Genomic DNA, 20,978 nt, shown 5'->3' with positions numbered 1-20,978 from the left:
TGGTTTGAATACAAACTAAACCTAATTCAAATTGATTGGAGATGTCATTGAAAAGTTATCAATAAGGTCAATCAATAAAATTATGTGTATAAATTTTTTAGTATATAAATAGATACATAAATAAAATATTATAATGTAATTAAATCATTTTGAATTAAAGATAAAATAACACTTAGTTATATGATAAAATATCATATATGTAACATTATTTTTTTATTCAAAACTGTTTATACATAATATTGTTCTAAGGTCAATAATATTATAGACGAAATAAATAGTGTCACCAAATAAAATTCTAACTAAACTTGAGTTAAATTATCAAACTAAAGTCTAAACTCGAATTTAGCTTGAATAAAGTCCAATTGGCTTGATTTAGATTCAACCCTACTAAAGTCTTTGAGTGTGATAGTGGTTAAACAGTCCTAATCTCACATGGGTTGGTTGCCATCAATCAAAACCTGAAACAAAGAGAGAAATTGTTGAGAAAAATTCTTCATTTTATTTTCTAGGGATGAATGTGGGTGTGCTCTTGCAAATCAGGAAACTATATATTATAGAAGCTTACGTGTAACCACACTTGGATAAATTAAACAAGAAAAGTCATGGCAAAGCCAAGCACTTTGGGCAATATTGATTTGAGGGTTTGAATTGAATCAAATTAAATTTAAAAGCAGCTTCAAAATTGGTCAAAAGGGTAGGTGGCATCCCAAAAATTTGTCCCTCTCTTTTCGGTGCAAAGTGAAGTCCATGTATAGAATCCAGAAAGTGTTACCAAATCGCAGGGTTGGTATCTATCTCATCTTTTGTATTATTGAAGAACAACTTTACAGAATCTAATATAATATAATCTGCATTTCTACACCGATCAAACTACATATATGAGCAAACCTTGTGAATTAATTTACAGTGATTAATGTAATAATATATGATTAAATGATTCATTTATATAAATAAATTTATAAAATTTGTTTGTATATATAATTTTATTCCTTTGACAGACATATAGTATCATTGTTTCAGCTTATGAATAAAATTATATATATAAACAAGTATCATTGTTTCAGCTTATGAATAAAATTATATATACAAACAAATCTTAATAATTTTTTACTAATTGTTGACAACATATGATTGTATGATCTAATTATTTTCTTTTTATCTTATTTTCAGATCACGTAATCCTATGTTATTATATTAGGTTGTATAGACTATAGACTAATTAATTTGATTTATTTGTATATATAATATTATTCTTACTTTACACAAAACAGTACTATGTTAAATGTTCTAATAGAATCAATTAATGAATATATAATATAGAATAATACTACATACATAAATGGTGGATATTAATAAGTACAATAAATTGACGTGATATCATGTGATCTATTATTTATTTTATTTTTAATTTAAAATATTTATTTAATGACATAATGATATATCAATTTATTTGTATTTAGTAATATATATCTAACTATTTATAGATATAAACGTTGTGACAGGATTAGGTGTTAGTTGGTTTCATTTGGGTAGAAAAGAAATGAATGATGAGTATAGAAGGTGAGAAAGCATATATAATGATAGTCTTAGAAAACTTGTGCTTGTTGAAAAGTGTTTCTTCTTCTTCTTTAAACCCTCTTGACATTAAACAAGATCCAACTCCTTCTCTCTTTCTCAACAAAGTGGTTGGTGAGACAAAATGAAAATCAAAACTTATTCCCACAACTTTGCCTCAAACATAATCCTAGTTGAGGATTGGTCCACCATCTTTTGCTTCATCAATACCATTAAATTGATATTGACTTCCACTACTACTTCACTTCTCACAAAACTTGGCTAAATTTCTAACCTTTCTTTATGAACTAGGGTTTAATTTTCCTTTCATTCTCTTAGTCACCATGATCCAATCAAATTTATTTTGCAATACTTTAAGAAACCAGCTATAGCAAGCTAGGGCATGCAGGGACCATAAATGCTTATATATATATATATATATATATATATATATATATATATATATATATATATATATGTATGTATATGATCAACTTTACGATCAACTTTAATTTGTTATTAAGTTATTTGTAATAATTTTTCTAAGTGCTTGCTATCATTAACTTCTTGCCAAATGGTTAAGGATTTGATGGACGAAATCAAAAGGTGATGATGTAGTATGAACTGTGTTCCAATCTCATTCCAGCCAGTGGCCTTCCGGGATTTAGAGATAGAGAGAGATTTTGTGGATACTTGTAACATCATAACCAATTAGATCTTTCAGCTTTGCATATTTATGTAATGAATGATGTAAGAGCCAGCATTATTTCTTCTTCTTCTTCATCTTCTTCTTTTCTCTCACAAATATAAAAATTCATTGGTGGATTGCTTGTTGCCAAACAAGTTTACTAGAAAAAGAAAGCTTATAATTTATTATAATGACATGCAGAACAGATTGAAAACCCAGACTATAAGGTTTGCCGGAGTTTCTGGTTTGGATTCAAGACTAGAAAGCCAGTTCCAAAGACTGTAAATGATTAATTTTAGCTAGGAGAAGCAAGTCTTCAAGTCTCCTGAGTCGCCCGGATATAAACAAGAAAAGAAGATAATAAGGATAAGATTTCATTGATCTTGTTTATGTGGGTATCATTATTGCCAAATCTACGATCATATTATATTCAAGATTGAAATCTGAAAATAATTTTCATCTTTTTAGTTCCTGGGTTTAAGTTTAGGTTAGAATGAGCGATTTTAAATAAGAGTTTTATCCCTGATAATTTGATTTTGGATTAACTCATTTATTCATCTAGTGAGTAGAGCTATCAATCAGACTTATCGAACTAGGTTTGACTAGTTTAAGCTTGGGCTCGTAAAAAATTTTAGGGTTTTGTTTTAGGCCTAAGATTTTTTGTTTAGGCCCAATTCTTTAAAAATTTTCAAGTTTTTGGTTTGTTTAAAACATGCAAAAATACCTTTACAATTCTCTAATAAGATTGAAAACCTAATAAATGCATCCCTACAAACAATAGATTTTCGAGGTCCACACTTGAACAAACCAAAACCTAAGGCCAATAACTTAACAGACAAAGTTTTTTGACTAGGGCTACCTAAGGTTCGAATTCTGTTTGATCCAAAATTGAATTTTTCAAATTGAATAATCGGGTTTCAAGCTTTTCTGACCCAATTAATAATCCTATCAATAAAATTGTTTATCTGATTGATGACATTGTTTATCTTTTTATCAATATTATTCACTTTATTAACAATAATCTGATTATATTGTATACTAATTCATATAACTTAAATTAAATATTTTGAGTTTGATTCACACTGAATTGACCCTTTTTTTAAGAGATTATGAAAGCATACAAAGATATTATAATTTAAATGTTGCTTTGGCCCCTACACGAATAAAACTTTCAAGAAAAAAATAATGGCATCAAAACTGAATCTTTTGCCCTTGCTCTTGCTCTTGCCTCGACAAAACCGGCATAATATTCATCAAAATCTAACTGGACAATTTACAAAAGAGACTGTCGTTGACATGACTTGAAGCCTCAAATGGTCCACCCATTTTCAGTCAAGTCATAAATATTAAATAATAATACATGAAAAAATGACTCACCTTCTCGCTGAGAAGGAGACAATATCGGGACCCAACCTTGGAAAATAATTTATTTCCTTTAAATTGAAGCTTCTCTTTATCTACCTTCTAAATTCAATTAATCTTGTTTTAGTGTAATTATTCATGTTACAATTAATAAAAAGTTTTAGGGCTTTTAATGGGTAGATTAAAGGTAATCTCCCTTAATCATTTTTATAGGTTATACATTTGTACAACTATGTTTGGATCATAAGTCCGATGCTTTTAATTGATATTTTCGTTCAAAATTTTAAATTGATTTTCCTTCTCATTGACACAAAGTTTAATAAAAGTTAGTAGGTATTTTTACATTAGTGGGGATTATTTATAAATCTAAAGATAAATTCAATTTGAAATAAATTAAGTTTAGGTTAATATACAATATCATCTGAAGTTTGTTAATTAGATTAATCATATTAAACGAATAAATCTTGAGCTATACTATTGAATTAGAGTTTTAACTTGAAATAATTAATTTAAGTTAAATATGAAATCGATTATAATCATCTTTAATTGAATCTAACACTAGATAAAATACAAAGCTAGGGATCAAATACAAAAGGGGGCATTATTTATTCTATAACAAGTAATACATCGGATTGAAGCACTTTCCGAATCCTTTTTTATAATTGGATGCAAATTTGACTGATTTTTCTTTCAAAGACAAGACTCAGCTCTCACATGACTCTTTCAAAGAAAGGGTCAAGTCCCCACAACTAAAATTGTAGAACAAGCATCTTTTAACCTGTGAGAGCAGCAGCCATGCATGTGCAGGAAAGCAACAGAGTGGGTGGCTTTGAATCTGATTGCCCAAAAGAGGCAAGACTAGCCTAACTTAAAGAGACCACAACACGTTTTGATTGCTCAAAAGAGGCAGACAGCCATAAGAGTGGGTGGTTTTTGACCGTGTCAGTGGGGGAGTTGGTTTCTTTCTCTTCTTTTAACTATCATGGAATAGAACTGGCCAAATGGTGCCTAAATGGGAGCCCAAAAGTCAGAAAAAAAGAAAATATTCCAACAAGAATTGGATTGATTGATTGATTGATTGATTGACTGATTGCCAACTCTTACATTTTACAAGTACATGAAGACAGTGTAGGTTCTGGTCCCTGCTTCATTTAGACCTTGTGATGCGAATGATTGGTTCAAATGGCCATGTACCTAATTAGACCCACCTATTGCATAAGTACCATTTGACTGTGTTATAATGATACTACTGGGAATTAGTGAATTTACACCAGAGCTGGGTTTGATTCGTCCAGAGTGAGAATAAACCCAATTCAAAATGCATGAATCGAAACTCAGACTTAATTAAAAAGAAAAATTTAACATAAAATTTGATTTTTATTTAACTCAAACTAAATATTTAGATTGACTCAATCTCATCTTGTTTATAGAAACGAATCCAATCATTAGACTCGATCACAAGTTCGTACGCAAAAGGTTTGAAAAGAAAGAGCTAGAAAGCCCAGCTGGCCTTGGAATATTTACCTCAATCACATATGGAAGGCTCGCAATTACGAGGGAAAGCTATTGGGCCAAATTCCTGTGTATCATGAATATGAAATTTGATTCATTGAGCAAACGGTATAGGATTACAAAGGGGGTTAACTCAAATTTCTGTATTTCTACAACTTAAACCTGTAAAATAATAAGATTCATTTGACAGGTATAACTATAAAGTTTTTTATATTTGCTGTTTGGTGATGCCAGAAACAGTGAAAGGAAGACCCCATATGATAAGTCGCAGATTCAAGGGGGTCATAGCACGGGAAGATCATCAAATGTTACAGCATAAGTTTGACATGAATCAAAATGTTTTATGTATTTTCTTAATTTGTCGGTGATTTTAACTGTACCGGTCAGCACTCACAAAATTAACTGGGGCAGGCATAAAAGCTGTCCAAGGTTCATCATCAAGCCTTTTGTTCTACTGCAGTTGCTGCTGTTGTGGCGGGCTTTTGTTCTTTCTCAGCTGGTGGTGCTTCTGGTCCTGGTTCAACTGGGATACAAGGTCTCCAAATTGTTTCTTTACCAACATCCATGAGTGCAATGCCCTTTGTAGTCAAATCAGCCCTGATCTGATCACTCTTAGAGAACTCTTTATTCTTCCTAGCAGTTGCTCTTTCCTCAATCAGACGTATCACATCATCTTCCAATAATCCTGCTCTCTTCAATGCCTTGTCTTTTAACTGCTGCAAAACCTGTTAAACAGAACCATCTTTGTTGTAAAAAAACCTTGAGCAGAGGAAGATATATGTATCATCATGGAAATTATAGAAAACCACTGCCAAAGGACTCTCACCTCAGAATAAGTTCCAGGTGGCAGCAATCCAAGAATGCCAAGGACTTCCTTAACCTCTTTCTCTACTTCTACAAGGGACTGAAACATGGATAACTGTTGTTTCTTGGGTTGCTTCTTCTGGAAATTATCAACCAAAAAAGGAATCAAAGAACACTTGTTATTCCAGACACCAAGTAGATTGTTGAATGATTGAGAAACAGAAATTATGACACGTCAAAACAGGAATCAGATGAGTACCTTGAACAAGTTCAAAGAACTATTTACGAATTTCAGTGCATCTTGGAAGCAACCAGTCAATATAGGTGATGTATTCAAGTCATCTGACATTTTACTCTGGAAATCAATACGTAGCTTACTGATGCAGTCTTCAGCAGATTGAGTAATGGGAGCTACTTTGCCATATTTTTTTTCTATGTCATCCTTGAGGCTTCCTTCTCGAGCTGCTGATAAAGCAACTTCACAATCTAGCAATGTCTAATACAGAACATTTGAACACAGTAAATTATTAGCACAAGCCTGCACAAAGCCACATGTTAAACAAAGAATAAAATAAAAATTTGCTTGCACAATAAAAGATAGAAAAGGAAAATGCCATCAACTTTCAGGATCTCTAATGGGTGAATCTACTTGACATGCCAGCAGCACTGGACACATCATCCAACAAAATTTTAGAATAGTCAGAAAAGCTTCCAACCTGATATATATAAAAAACAGCATCGGATGAACTTTCCAGCTGCAAGACTGTGTAATTAAGAGGAGATCGATAGTGTGCACTTATTAAGAAGTGTCTCAAGGCCAGTGGATGGTATCGCTCAGTGATCTACAAGAGACAGATGGGTTATTTCCAAAGACAAATACTAGCATTAAACTATCACTACCTAAAAAGAAACAACTATGCAGACATAAATTCAACCCCATTTCACCTGGCGAATTGTGAAGAAATTGCCCAATGATTTTGACATTTTCTCATTGTTATTAGTTACATGCCCATTATGCATCCAGTAGCCCACACTACTCTCTTGGCATGCAGCACAACTCTGGGCAATCTCGTTTTCATGATGTGGAAAAATCAAATCAATTCCACCACCATGAATATCAAACTTGAAGGTTAGATAATGAGCACTCATTGCACTGCATTCTATGTGCCACCCTGGTCTTCCAGGACCCCAAGGGCTGTCCCAACTTGGTTCACCAGGCTTTGCAGCCTGCAAAGATATAAAGAAAAAGATTATGCGTGCTGATAATGGAATTACGTAAGTGAAGTAGCAATAGAAGGTTTCCCACCTTCCAAAGAGCAAAGTCAGCAGGATTACGCTTCCTAGTGTCAACAGCTACACGCTCACCAGCTCTATTGTGTTCCAGCTTTTGTCCTGACAACTGACCATAGTCTGGAGATTTATCAACAGCAAAGAACACATCTCCATCAACCACATATGCACAATCATTGCTGATAATCTGCAAAATACAAGTAATTTGTGTGTCAAGAAATATTTTTAAAATTCCTATAAGGCAGAACCCTATGACCCATTACCACAAACAAAAACATCATTCAGTAGAAGCAAAAGGATCCATTAAAGGAAGGTAAAGACCTTCATGCAAGCAAAAGCAAGTACTTAATCACAGTTAAGAAAATTATGTCGCATGTGAATTAACTAAATACATTATATATGGTTTTATGAAAAAGAAAAAAGAAAAATCACACACAGACAGACTGATGCAGGAGATATTAGGTATACATGTAATGCTTAAAGCCTATTTACCTTATGTTAATATTATTACTTAAACATATATAAATAGGAATTAATTAATTGAATAACACTTACTATATGAAATACTTTACATTTAAGATGAAATAAATTCATTTAACTAATAAGAAATCAAGAACTATTAACTTTAATCACCCAAAAGTTAATATTTGCTGTGCCACTGTGAATAGCAGCCCAAAAGTTCAGTTCATTGCTTATTTTTGGTGAGGTTTTGCTCACTGTTTTTCCATGCTTCTCGCCAGAAAATGAACTATCACGGCCATCCAAGTGCACCGCCAAACATGGTTGCATCATGGAGCCATGTCTAGACATTCAATTCAACAAAAAAACTTCCAAAACAGAAAGCAAATTCCTCCAAAAATCAACACAATGAACACACAGGAAAACCCATTTAGGTTTATTCAATACACAACCAGATCCATGCATTCCAAGCAACAAATTGACAACAATAACATAGATCAAGATCAATTAATTATTATTTTACCAAAAACAGCAATCAAAACCTAGATCTATGTCCAAAATCATCAAAATTACATGTTCTTCAAAACATTTGCATGACAGCTTCAAGTATAAAAACTAAGGAATGAAAGTTTTAGGGATTAAAGGAGAAAACAACCAAGAGGTCTCACATGAAAAATATGAGCTCGGGCAGACAGGATCCACAAACTTCATGGAAGCATATTTGAAGGGATATTACATTTCCAGATTTATTAAGTTTACACATGCTCATAAATAATCAAAATAACTTGAAAAAGTTATGGAAATCAACCCCCATGCTTTACAAAACCCATATAAATACATAGAAATGATTTAAACAAAATAAGATAAAATTATGATGAATTAAATCATCATCTCCTAATTTTGTATAACAATTATGTTGGTCTAAGAAGAGGAAAGGGTAAATCTAAATTGTGCATTGTACAACTAAAACTAACACAACTGAAAAAAAACCAATTTAACAGATGTTAGATTGCATATTTTTGAAAGAGCAAAGACAATATGTCAAGAACAAAACCTGTGTTATCATATCCTTGATCTGTTCCATATGATCAGACACTCGTGGCTGATGGGTAGGAGGGAGGCACTGTAGATCAGCCATGTCCACAAGATATTCTTGGCAATACCGGTCACTTAAACTTAGAGGATTTTCTCCAAGCTCATTTGCCCGACGAATTATCTGAAAAAATCCACATACTACTATAACCAAAAGAACCTAATTGTACCCTGCTCCTATCCAAAAATTAAGGTAGCCAAAACATAGAAGTACCCACTAAGGTGGCAGCAAAATTAAAAAAAAGAACTATCACAATTAAATGTTAAAATGGTGACTGATCACCAACCAAACCATCACATATTCCTTCTACGAATTTCATTATTGCTTTTAAGGAAAATCATTAAAATTAATCAATTAATGCAGATTAACACGATTGTTTTGAAATTTTACCAAGCAACACAACTAATTTTTTTAATTGTAATATAATTTCCTTGTTATATATTGGAAAATTTTCCAAATAACTATTGTGCACAGAAAAATTACATTTCAATCACAAAACAATTCAAAAACTAACGCAATGATTCAAAATAATATATTTTAAAATACAATTACTTCAATTGAATTTGCAGTTTAAAACCATAATAAGCAACCACTCATCCATTCCACAAAAGATAATGGAAATTCTTACCTTGTCATCTACATCCGTGAAGTTCCGAACATAAGTAACTTCATAGCCTAAGTGTTGTAGGTATCTACATAATTTCAATACAAATCAATCAAGCGAAAATGTCTCATAAAAATGCTCAACCCTCATGACAAGTTCAAATATGTGGGAGAAGAGAAGAAAGAAAACAGAAAAAGAGGCAACATAAGGTTTAGACACATTGGGCTCCTTTGAAGAAATCAAGTAACCAATATACTTTATAAAATGCACATGAATGACCCACAAAGCAGTAATGCAATAAATATAACTGAGTTTAGTATTGAATTGCAGTCAAGGCTGCAGCAGACGTTTTTCATGGTTAAGAACAAATTTACTTTGAAAAGACTATCTTGTCAACCCTATGTCTAAATCCCTCTAGCTGGGTACAGGCACGCTAACCCTCACCACATTTTATAACTTCAAGCTTTCCTCAAAAGAACATAACCTTTTACATGACTCTTCAACAATTCTCCTAAAAAAGACTCAATTTCTCTACATTTGCATTTAAAATACTAAAAACCATTATTGAAATTGCAAATCTTTCAATACCTTTAGACACATTATGACATCCAAGTTTAAATCTTTTTCAATGATAGACTGCTGGAAAGTCAGTACCATATCTTAGCTTTCATACTTTTCCTCACAAAATTCATTCAACAACTCAATCTACACCTTCAATTCGCTACTAATTTAACAGCCATGAAAAAATTGGAACTGCAATTATAACATGATCATACTAAAACAAAATTCCAAATTCAGCTAAAAAAAATGAAAATTCAAAACAATCAAGTGATGAATCGAAGACCTGTAGAGAATGTCGAAGGAGACGGCGGCACGAGCGTGGCCGAGGTGGCTGAGGTCGTAGGCCGTGACCCCACAAACATACATGCGGACTTTCCCAGGGGTTTTCGGCGCGAAAAGCTCCTTCTGTTGCGTCATGGAATTGTACACTTTCAGCTCCATCGTTGAAACGACACCGCTTTCGCCCTCTTCCATATCGCAGCTGTGTATATGTCTGGATTTGGAGAAACCCTAAACCTAAGAACGATTGGACTCTCTTTTTGAGGTATAAATAACCTTGAGGTCCTCCGCTTATAGCTTAATTAAAATATCAGGATGCATTATTTTTCCCTTACAAAATAGTCATTTAATCTTTTAGTTAAAGTCCAAAATTGCCCCTAACAGAAAACAAGCGAAATTAAAATATTAAAACTAAGCAACATGTTCTCTTACGTATTATCTTGAGTAAAAAATAAATCAAATTAAAAATTAACTTATTTTTGACTCAATTTTAAATGAAGTATTATGATAATTTTTTATTGTTAAACTAACATAATAGATAATACAAGAAATAATTTAAATATTAACTTCATTTTAAACATTAAATATTATAAAGATAATTTTGAACCTTTAATTCATTTACAATTTTATTCTTGATTATTAAAATTTTTGGACAAAAATATTCAAATTTTCAATTAAAATAATAAACATTTCAGTCATCAAATTTAATTAATTTCATTATATAACAATATGATAAATTAAAAAACATTTAATTAATTAATTTTATTATTTGAAAACATGAAAAGAAATTACTATAAAATTAACATTGATAATTTTTTACTACATGCATAAAAGGATGTTTTTGCTAGTTTAAAAAAAAAAAGTCCTTGATTGTAATGGAACCAACTAAACCTTTGGAAATCTTAACCGTGAGCATTTAACGGTCAGATTGACGTGGGCTTGGGTAATTCCTGAATCCAGATGGCCTATAATGTATCAGATCACTCTGGCCCATATAATGTCCATCTGAGCCTTTTTTTTTTTTTTCAACACCAAAATAGTCCTTCTTAATCAATACTCAATATATTGGATTTGAAATAAGTTATTCAAGTTTTGATTTAAGTTCAGATTGAACAAATTAAGTTTTAACTGATTCAAATATTTAAGTTTGAGTTAATTTAGAATGAAACTAAAGTTAAATTATTTACAAATCGAGTTAAAACTGATTTTAAGTTGAGCTTTGTGGTGGTTTGATCTGGATCAAATCGACACCTTAAACTTTCGATCTCAATCTAATCATTCATATACACAATTATCTATATATAGAATTAGATTTGATTCAAGTAATTCGAACTCAAATTGAACAAATAGAGTTTGAGTCAAAGATTAGATTTGTTTTCAGTAAAAAGAAGTTAAAGTTTGAGCTGATCTAAATATTCTTATTGAATCTAAACTTAAATTATTTTTAAATTGATTTTAAATTAGTTTTGAATTAAACTTTATTGGGGTTTAATTTGGATCAAATCTAACTCTACCAATGTATCAAAGCGTGAATGATGCATGAGTAACCATGGAAATATAATTTAATGTTTCATTGAAATAACACCAAATCAAGCAACCAACACTGAAAATCAGCAAAAGAAAATGCCAAAAATTTATAACTTCTCCACCATCTCTTAAAATCCTGTGGACATGGAGAACCAAATAATGAATACCATTGATAATCTCAATTAAGCTGAATCTTGTCTCTGCATTCTCATTTCTTGATGGAACCATTGAATAAACTGCTCGGCTCTCAGATCGACTGAGTCTTCTTCTGCTTCTTCTTCATTATCATCCAGCTCCATCGCTGGCTCCACAAATTGATCCCTCGTAATTGCAGGCAGAGTTTCAACAGCTTCACCTCTCAACCCTCCAATTCCAAAACATCTACACAGAGAGAGCATGGAGAACACATCTCCGAGGCCGCCTCCGCCGCCGCTTGAGTAATTCAGTAACTGTTTCCTCTTGTAATGAATAAGAGGTGTGCTTGCAGCCGATGAGAACTCGTACTCTTCAAGAAACCGATAGTTGTAATGTCTAAGAAGCTTAAACCTCCTAAGCTTTCTCGTTTTCTTGAGAGAAAGGAGCTTTGCAATAATGGGTTTCCGCATTTTAGCAACGGAAATGGAGATTTTCAGAAGATTAGAGACCTTCTTCAAAATGGGTAGTCTCTTTCTCCGCATTTTAGCTTCTTTTGAGGCAGCAGTGAAAAAAAGAAGTTAGTTAAGTAGGTAGCTAGGGTTTCGATTGGAGAGAAGATTATAAAGGAGATGAAAAGTGTGTGAAAGAGATGAGAATGTGATTGGTGGTGGTGGAGAGCCATGGAGCCAAGCTGTAAAAGGACCGTGGTCGGTTGCCTTTTGTACTTACTATGAAGGAATCAGGAAGTAGCCGTTGAAGCCCTAGCTTTCCCTCCACCTTTTCAAGTTTGAACTTTTTTCACTTTGAGCCATCTCCTTTTTTTATTTTAAGAAAGGTTTATTATAATTTTTACCAGGTTAGATAAGTCTAAGTATCAACGAGTCTAAATAAATTGACATATAATTAATAGAGGTGAATTCAATCAAAATTAAGTTAAACTTAGATCGGTTTAAGTTTAGATTAAATTTATAATGTTTAATTTGAAATTGAATTCATTCGAGATAATACACAATTGATAAATTATCAGTGAGATAAATAATGTCATCAATTAGATGAATAATATCATTGATTAATAAAATAAGTTGATATCGATTTGAACTCTAGAACTAAAGTCTAACTCGAGATTAAATCATTCGAATTAAATCATAGATTCAAACCACACTAGTTCAAATTGAATTCTATTAATCATCATATGTTTAAATAATTTTGAATTATTAGATAATTTAATCACATGATTATATATTTAATTATTCAAAATTATTAGTATTCATTATTTATATAGTATAATATTATTCTTCATTGAATAAATTTACTTGTTTAAGTATTTGAAATAACAATTTTATGACTAAAGAATTATATCTAATATTATTAATTAAATTTTTTTTTATTAAATAACCATTACCAGTGAATTATTTATATTAATAATATTCAGATTAATTCCAATTCGGTTTATTGAATAAAAGCTTGGATTGCGTCCAACACAAAATATGATTTAATAAAGCACGTGTTCCAAATTTAAAATAAATAAAATAACGTGAAGGATATAAAGAGGATTAACAAATTAAAATACTAGGAGAGAGAGCCGTTAATTGTTGAATTAATGCGCTAATGAGCCCTCTAAACTCTAATCAAATTAATCAAAATGGATTTGAAGAACACAATTATTAATCATTATCAAACTTTGGTTTAATAAATATACAGTTCAATAATCAAACTAGTAGATTTCAGAAAGATTAATTTATCAACCGATTATAAAAGTCTTTCATTTCAATATAATATATTAAAAGTATTAATGTATACTTTCAAATTTATTTATTTGTGTGAGAGAAATTCTTAAATTCATTTATGTGAGTATGAAATCAAACTTGAATCCCTAAAATTTCACACTTTGACCAATCGTTTTACTTGTTTCGGGAGCTTAATGAAGTTTAGAGGTTGTCTTGTTTAGAAGCATTATTTGTTCACCACAAGGCATTGCTAGTTAGTTGTGTTGTGGGGTTCAACAATTTTGCTTTCTCTACACACGTTCTCTAATCATCAATAATCAATTAATTAGCATTAATGTGACGCCTTAACGGCTTATTGAAGAAATCGCTCAATTTATTAATTTTAGGTAGAGGGGCATTTATCCCAAATCGCAGATATTCCAGACTGTTGTCTCTCCTCAATAGCAAATGCTTTCACTCAAGGGCTAGCCGCCTGCCATTCGGCCACTCAGATTCCCTGCATGCTATCATTTGGTCTCGTTTATAATGCATGTACCATAACCATTGAATCTATACGGTTTTTGGGTAGTTCTCATATATCTACCAAAGATTTTAAATCCCGACTGGGGCTTGTGGCGCATATTCCTTACACCGATTTAACTTTCAACAATTGCAAAGTTTGTCATTCTCCAACTTTGGTTGGATTGGCCCAATAATTGAACTGTAACCCCGACATAATTTGACCAGTTACACTTTTTAAAAAATAAGAGAATTTTTACCCTTGCAATATTCAATTGCAAAACTTACAACATTAAAAAACTTTTAACTAGATCTGTGTTTAATAGTTGAACCGTGACCCCAACGTAATTTGATTGGTTACACTTTTTCAAAAATAAAATTTTTTTTTTCCTTATAATATTCAATTAAAAAACTTACAAGATTAGAGTTTTTCGTTTCATGAAGAACTCATACTTGAGTTAGACTATCTGTGAAACACTAGGTCTAAGTTAAATTTATAATTATTATATCAAATAAGTTAAAAATTTAATTTTTATATGTTTTTAACAAGTTTTGAATCACAAGAAACTTTTATTACTAAAACTGTCCTTTAAAGATTACAAGAAATAAAGTTACTCTTTTAAATATATGCACTATTACCATGTTCATCCACAAACATAGATAGATAGATATGTTAAAACCTTTTGAAATTTAACATAAAATTCACAGGCAATGAGCGTTTGTTATTCGAGGGTTCAGAGTGATAATCTCACATAGAAATATAAAGTTTAATGTTGCTTCTTTTATATTAGTAGAAGACAATATTCTATTTAAAATTATTGAAAATATAATTGAATTTGATTTAAACTATTCAAACTCAAAATTAAATTTGAATTCAAATTACTTTAAATTGAATATAATTTTTTTTTTATTGAAGTTGAATATTAACTTATCGATTTTAAGCTAATTTGAAATTGAATCTTGTATGAGCTTCATTAGGATCAAATCGGGCTGCCTACTTTGTTTTCTAACTTATAGAAAGAGCCAAACATGGCTTAAGCTATACGTAGGTAGCAGCCTTTTGGGCAAACCGAAAGGTGACTTGTTCCATGAACTAAACTTTGTCATTGAAGAGAAGCCACGCCATCATCCCATTGTCATTTTGCTTTCACTAAACGTCATCCTTACCATGGACATCACCTCATCCTATAAGCCCTCCTTAACAATAATAAAACAAACCTTAATTTTGAGGTAAATAAATAAATAAATAATAATTAAAGGTTTATTAAATAGATCTATACTAAATAAGTAAATAATTACAATCTATTTTCATTAGAAAATTATGTATTTTTATATTATAATTATTTTTAATTAGCATTAATACCCACGTTGTTGTTATTATTATTATTATTATTATTTCATCTTAAACAACATTTTATTGATTATTATTATGGAATTACATCATTTCTATTTATTAGGAGGAAAAACAAAAATTAATTAATAATACATTTATGAAATTTATATAAATGAGTGAGTGAAGTAGAGAATCAAAATCTACTTGTAGAAATTAGAATTTAATTAAAAATTTTGGGTAGCATTCTTTATCTAAAATTTAAATACATATTTGGTGACACTTTATTTTACATAAAATTTTTATTTATATTTCAAGACTTTTTTAATAATTTAAAAATATAATATTATGTGCATTTATAATAAGTATTAGTCTAGATATTAGTGATTATATATTATCATATGATTTGATATTATTATATTTTTAATTTAAAATAATTCAATCATATGATAACGTATAATAATGAGTACTTAAATTAGTACTTCTTATAAGTGTACATAATTATTTTGAATTTAATAATATCTCAATTTATTTTACAAATTTGAGTTCGAAGGTTTTTATATTTTATATTTAGAAACAATTAAACATAACCAATTCTAGCTTTAATTTGAATTTGAAACAATCATCTTGAATTCAAGCTTAAGCCCGTTTGACTGGTAAACATTGACATTGAAAAACAAAATCATTAAAAGAATGAATTATTATCACAAAAAAAGAAAAATAACTGGAAAAAAATAATAATTGTTATATGAAAAGAATTCTGATTCAATGATTTTAGTCAACTTTTAAATTTGAATTAATTTATTGAGTTAAACTTTATTTTGAATTCATTTTATTTGAGCAAAACATAGATTTAAGCTTGAACTAATTCAATTCGAACCACTTTTGCTTTGTATATACTTTTTGATCTATAAATATGCTAGGGTTTTTAACATAAATTTTAGATGTTTATACTAAAAATAGAGTTTTCTTATCATTTAATGTTTTCTTTTTATTATTATTAAAATTTTCAATTTATCAATGATGACCCGTTCCACAATTCTAACCACATTTCCCTCGTCACTTTCATGCAACGATTAATCAATTAATTAAAAAGTAAATAATCTCACAATTTTTTCATTAAAAAATAAAGATTCTAGATCAACGATCAGGAGGAAAGATTTCAAACGGGACCCACCGTTCCTCTTGATCAAACGGTAGTTTCATACACATCAATCGAAAACGACGTATCACCCGGGAAAACCCATTTCTATGTTTCGAACTCAACACCCACGGCGTATATTAGTTCCGATCCCAATACAAACTGAATAAAATTACCAAAACACCCATCCGAACGTTAAAACCGCTCTCATTCTTTCTTTTCCCTCACAGAGACACAGTCTCGTTTTAGCATTCATTCATATATAAGCCTCGGCTTCCCGGCGATTCCACAAAACAATAAAACAAATACACTTTGAGAAAACAATTTAAAAAGACGCGAAAATTGAATGGTGTTTTGTGTGCGAGAAGAGAGGGCGGCGGCGAGAGAGAGAGAGGAGGAGGAGGAGGAGTTGTCATCGATGGCGATGAGCAGTCACGAGAGATCGTCATCGAAACCACTGCATAACTTCACCTTGCCGTTCCTGAAGTGGGGTCACCAGCGGCATCTAAGATGCATGAAGCTGGAGGGTTCGTTGACCACTACCACGACCACGACCACGACCACGACGACGTCGTTTAGTGAACAGAGGCCGCGGAGACGGTCTCCATTGTCTTCCAAGTCGAGGAAGGATTCGGAAGAGGAAGGGATCGATGCGGTGAGGGAAAAGATTATTAATGATCTCAAAACTGCTGCGAATAAGATGAAAGATAAGATTTTGAGGGAGGAGGTGGAGTTGGAGGATGACGAGGAGGAAGAGTCGTCTCCTGCCACGGCTGCTGTTGTGGTGGCGGCGGCGCCGTGGAATCTTCGCACTCGGCGTGCTGCGTGTAAAGCGCCGCCGATTGGTGGAGCGGCGGGGGGTAAGGGATTTAGAATCGAGGAGAAAAAGTCGAATGTATCGCCGATTAAAAGTGACGCTGTTGGCTCCAAGTCGCCGAGGTTGAAGGACATCAAGAAAGAGAGAGTGAAATTCGCAGTGAATTTGACGAGGAAAGAGATCGAAGAAGATTTTATGGAGCTAGTTGGCCATCGGCCGCCGAGGAGACCCAAGAAGCGGCCCAGATATGTGCAGAGGCAATTGGATGTAAGTGTGTTTGTTCCAAGTTTTTTGAATCTCTGGAACTTTTCGTGTTGTTTTGATTATAAAAAAAGTTAACTTTGATTGTGCTCACAGACATTGTTTCCGGGATTGTGGTTGACGGAAGTGACGGTTGATTCGTATAAGGTGCCGGAGTTAGCTGATAACGGAAAGGTAACTGCTTGTTTGTTTGCTGAGAAAATGTGGGAAAGTTTGGAAATTTTGAATTTTGGGCCATTAATGATGATAATCTTTTGAATTTTTAAACATTAAAGCGCTTTTCATTTTGGGATTTTTGTCTAATGTGTTGATGTTGAAATCTTAATTCTTTTTGCAGAGGTAGTAATTGGAGAAGTGGGTGGACATGGGAGTTTTGAGGCTTCTGCTAGGTGACTCCCGATGACTTGTGACCTTAATATGTGAGGGAATTTCATTCAAATGATGAATTTCCTGGTAACTTTGTGGTGGAAGTTCAGTTGCTTTGAAATGCTAATTTTCTTTTTTAATTTGTCATTCATTGTTTCTTTCTATTTAGCTAAATAATAATTGTGTATAAAGAAAAGGGACGGTTGGCTGTTGTTAGATCATGGAAGAGAATGGCATTGTACGAGTTTCATTTTATGAATACACTTGTTTGCTTTGTTGTCTTTGATGTCAAGAATCAAATCTTCAATTTCAACTTTCTGCTGTTCTACATGATCGTTTAAGGTAACTTGTTTTTGGTATGGAATTAGTAAAATTTGGAACCAGTGTATGCTTAGTTTAATTGGAATCAGCTTTCTTCACTGTTTCCTTTTTGTTGATAAACTATTGTCTGAGTTTTTGTTTATCTTGTTAGACTAGCCATTAGTCTCAATGCTCTGGGTGATGACTTCTTCTCACATGTTCTTTTCTGGGTTTTACATAAATGTTTGATCTGTAAAAAACTGGACTTCTAAGTGTTAAACACCCCTCTCTGCTTGGACTTACTAGTGAAGCATGCTCTGTTTTGTTATTTCGTATGCAACTGCAATAGCCATCACATTTGCAGGCAACTATGGGCTGCACTATATTGCAGCTACTTCTCGTGTTCTTTGATCGGTGGTACTGAACTCGTTAGAACCCTATTGGGTAATTATTCATTGAATTTATATGGAAAATTGGATGCTAATTTGTGTGTTCCATCTTTCACATCAATTGTGCAGGATGTTAACTTTTTGTAAAGCTTTACTGTAGTTTTTCTGCAGTTTTACAGTTGCACTTTTTCTTTCCACTCCTGGTGACCAATGAACAAGTCATCAATTGGCACTGGTAGGACTCTTTCGTTGACAATGTCTTCAATCTCATCTCTGAAGATGGACAATTGTCAGAAGTTTAAGGTAAACTGAAAATGAACTTTATTCTGAGATTGAGAACAAATCTAGCTGGAGAAGGCTATTTGTCAAGACCGCTTCTCTCTTTGCCTTCTGCATTTTTTAGTGAAATGCAGTAAGGTTTTGTGCAAAACATGTAAGTTGGGATGGACAGACCTAATTTCATCTGTCACACCTGGCACAGCCTGTGATGCCCCCCACCTTGCTCAGGCTGGCCACTGGGTTTCCATCCTTTGGGTTTTTGGCACTTCTAGCTGAGTCCAGCTTGTTGGTTCAATGAATGGCCATGTTACTGTTCAACAAAAAATTGCAGTAATAAGATTGGTAAATTCTACTCATCTGATTAGTATTTCTTCAAAACTGCTATTGCTTTAGCTGCATGATTAAGAGCTTGCTGTGAAGACACAATTTGATTGTAGCTTTGTTTTCGCATTGGTGATACCTGGAAACTTGATGGAAACCCTTGTTTGAATGGCTTGGTATTGAGCCCTGTTATGATTAGTTTTATACTTACCCAAAAAAAAAATGTTGACATAAACAGGAGCATGAAACTAGTAGACATAGATTCGAATTGAGTTAAATTTGAATAAGGATCATTTCAAATTTGACCCAAATTTGAAATGACCAGTTTGAATTCGGCTTGCTTGACCCAGTGATGAGTTCGTCGGAGATGCCATTAGAGACTCTTTAAAGATGAAGAAGAAAAATTGACAGAAAGGAAGAAAAGTTATCAAAGAAGATGAATTTGTCAATGCTTTTTTAATGACTCAATCAAATAGAATTGGTGTTATCTCAACTCGAATTTGGTTTGTTCTAGTCGAACATTTAGCTTGAGTCAGACACCAAGCTTGAGTTAGCTCAATGTGCATCCACCTGAGCAACCAGTTGCCAATGCGGCACTTCAAGCTGATGTCTTTGAATTTGTCTACACATTTTATCGCTAAACTTCAAATTATGTTTTATATTCATTGCGAGATGAAAAGGAATACGGTTTTGAATTCCTACGCATTGGATCCAGCAACCAAATCATTCACGCAGTTCCAATAAAAGTTGTGATTTCAACGTAGGATTCTAAATTGGACAGCGCAGTACTGAACCAGGCCAATAAGAGGAAAAGGGTCGGATCATCTCTGAAAATTTGAATTGACCGCGAAAAAAAAAATATTCCGACTTGTCGGATTCGAACCAGCGACCTAAGGATGACGGGTTTTACTACCGCTGTCCTCCACTCTACGAACTGAGCTGTAGTCGGTTGAATATTTTTTAACATAATATTATATATAAAATAAAAAGTTTCATTGAAAAATTGAATTTTAGTCCAGACCACTAGAATTATAAGATATAAAACCATCTATAACAAAAGTAATGTTTTTGGATCTAGAGAGGCTAAAGAAAGTATGATAAAATTAAATTTTTAAAATGAATTTAAACCATGTCATTGTCATGTATGATGGTTGGATCGATTTAACTTGATGGTTGAATTGTAGCACAACATGATTCATTTAGCTCACTCTTAAATTAATATGGTATGTGGGTTAAAATAATTTTTAACTATCATACAAATGAGATTTGTCATTGACTTTTGGTCGAATTGATCGATTCAATTTAAATTTTAAAACACTAGATAAAACATAACTTACCTTCAATAATATATATATATATATATATATTGTGTATCAAAAATTTAATTTTTTATATAATGTATCACATATTGTAAAGTATTGTATGGTGTATTCTTTTAAAAACTAAAATAATAAAATAATAAAAAATTCAAATTACCATGTCACCATATTGAAAAATATCACAAATATACTTTAAAATCTTTAAATTTTTCATATATATTCTTACTATATCATCACTTATTTAAAAATATATATTGATTCGTATTGATAATATATATTATATTGTATGATACGTGTATATTTTCATATAATTATATATATATATATATATATATATATATATTAAAATATGTATTATTTTT

At 31.9% G+C, this 20,978-nt stretch overlaps 3 protein-coding genes across 3 annotated transcripts; 1 reads left to right on the top strand and 2 right to left on the bottom strand.

Moving 5' to 3' along the window:
- Nucleotides 1-5,188: 5,188 nt before the first annotated feature.
- On the bottom strand, nt 5,189-10,487 carry LOC123214180 (cysteine--tRNA ligase 2, cytoplasmic). Its single transcript, XM_044633941.1, has 9 exons — nt 10,211-10,487; nt 9,391-9,454; nt 8,724-8,885; nt 7,227-7,397; nt 6,866-7,147; nt 6,637-6,762; nt 6,180-6,416; nt 5,943-6,059; nt 5,189-5,841 (listed from the first exon to the last, which is right to left on the bottom strand). Exons 1-9 carry the CDS (start codon nt 10,399-10,401, stop codon nt 5,554-5,556), a joined length of 1,638 nt encoding a protein of 545 aa, XP_044489876.1. The 5' UTR covers nt 10,402-10,487; the 3' UTR covers nt 5,189-5,553.
- A 1,263-nt stretch (nt 10,488-11,750) lies between these two features.
- On the bottom strand, nt 11,751-12,564 carry LOC123214190. Its single transcript, XM_044633955.1, has one exon. It carries the CDS (start codon nt 12,408-12,410, stop codon nt 11,916-11,918), a length of 495 nt encoding a protein of 164 aa, XP_044489890.1. The 5' UTR covers nt 12,411-12,564; the 3' UTR covers nt 11,751-11,915.
- Nucleotides 12,565-16,768: 4,204 nt separating this feature from the next.
- On the top strand, nt 16,769-18,321 carry LOC123214186. Its single transcript, XM_044633951.1, has 3 exons — nt 16,769-17,648; nt 17,739-17,816; nt 17,980-18,321. The coding sequence occupies exons 1-3, from the start codon at nt 16,911-16,913 to the stop codon at nt 17,983-17,985; spliced, it is 822 nt and encodes a 273-aa protein (XP_044489886.1). The 5' UTR covers nt 16,769-16,910; the 3' UTR covers nt 17,986-18,321.
- Nucleotides 18,322-20,978: the final 2,657 nt, after the last annotated feature.

This window comes from Mangifera indica, chromosome 4 (genome assembly GCF_011075055.1).
Source record: "Mangifera indica cultivar Alphonso chromosome 4, CATAS_Mindica_2.1, whole genome shotgun sequence".
Taxonomy (NCBI): Eukaryota; Viridiplantae; Streptophyta; class Magnoliopsida; order Sapindales; family Anacardiaceae; genus Mangifera; species Mangifera indica.
Note: the sequence above shows the minus strand (reverse complement) of the source record. Positions and strands in the feature narration are given on the sequence as shown.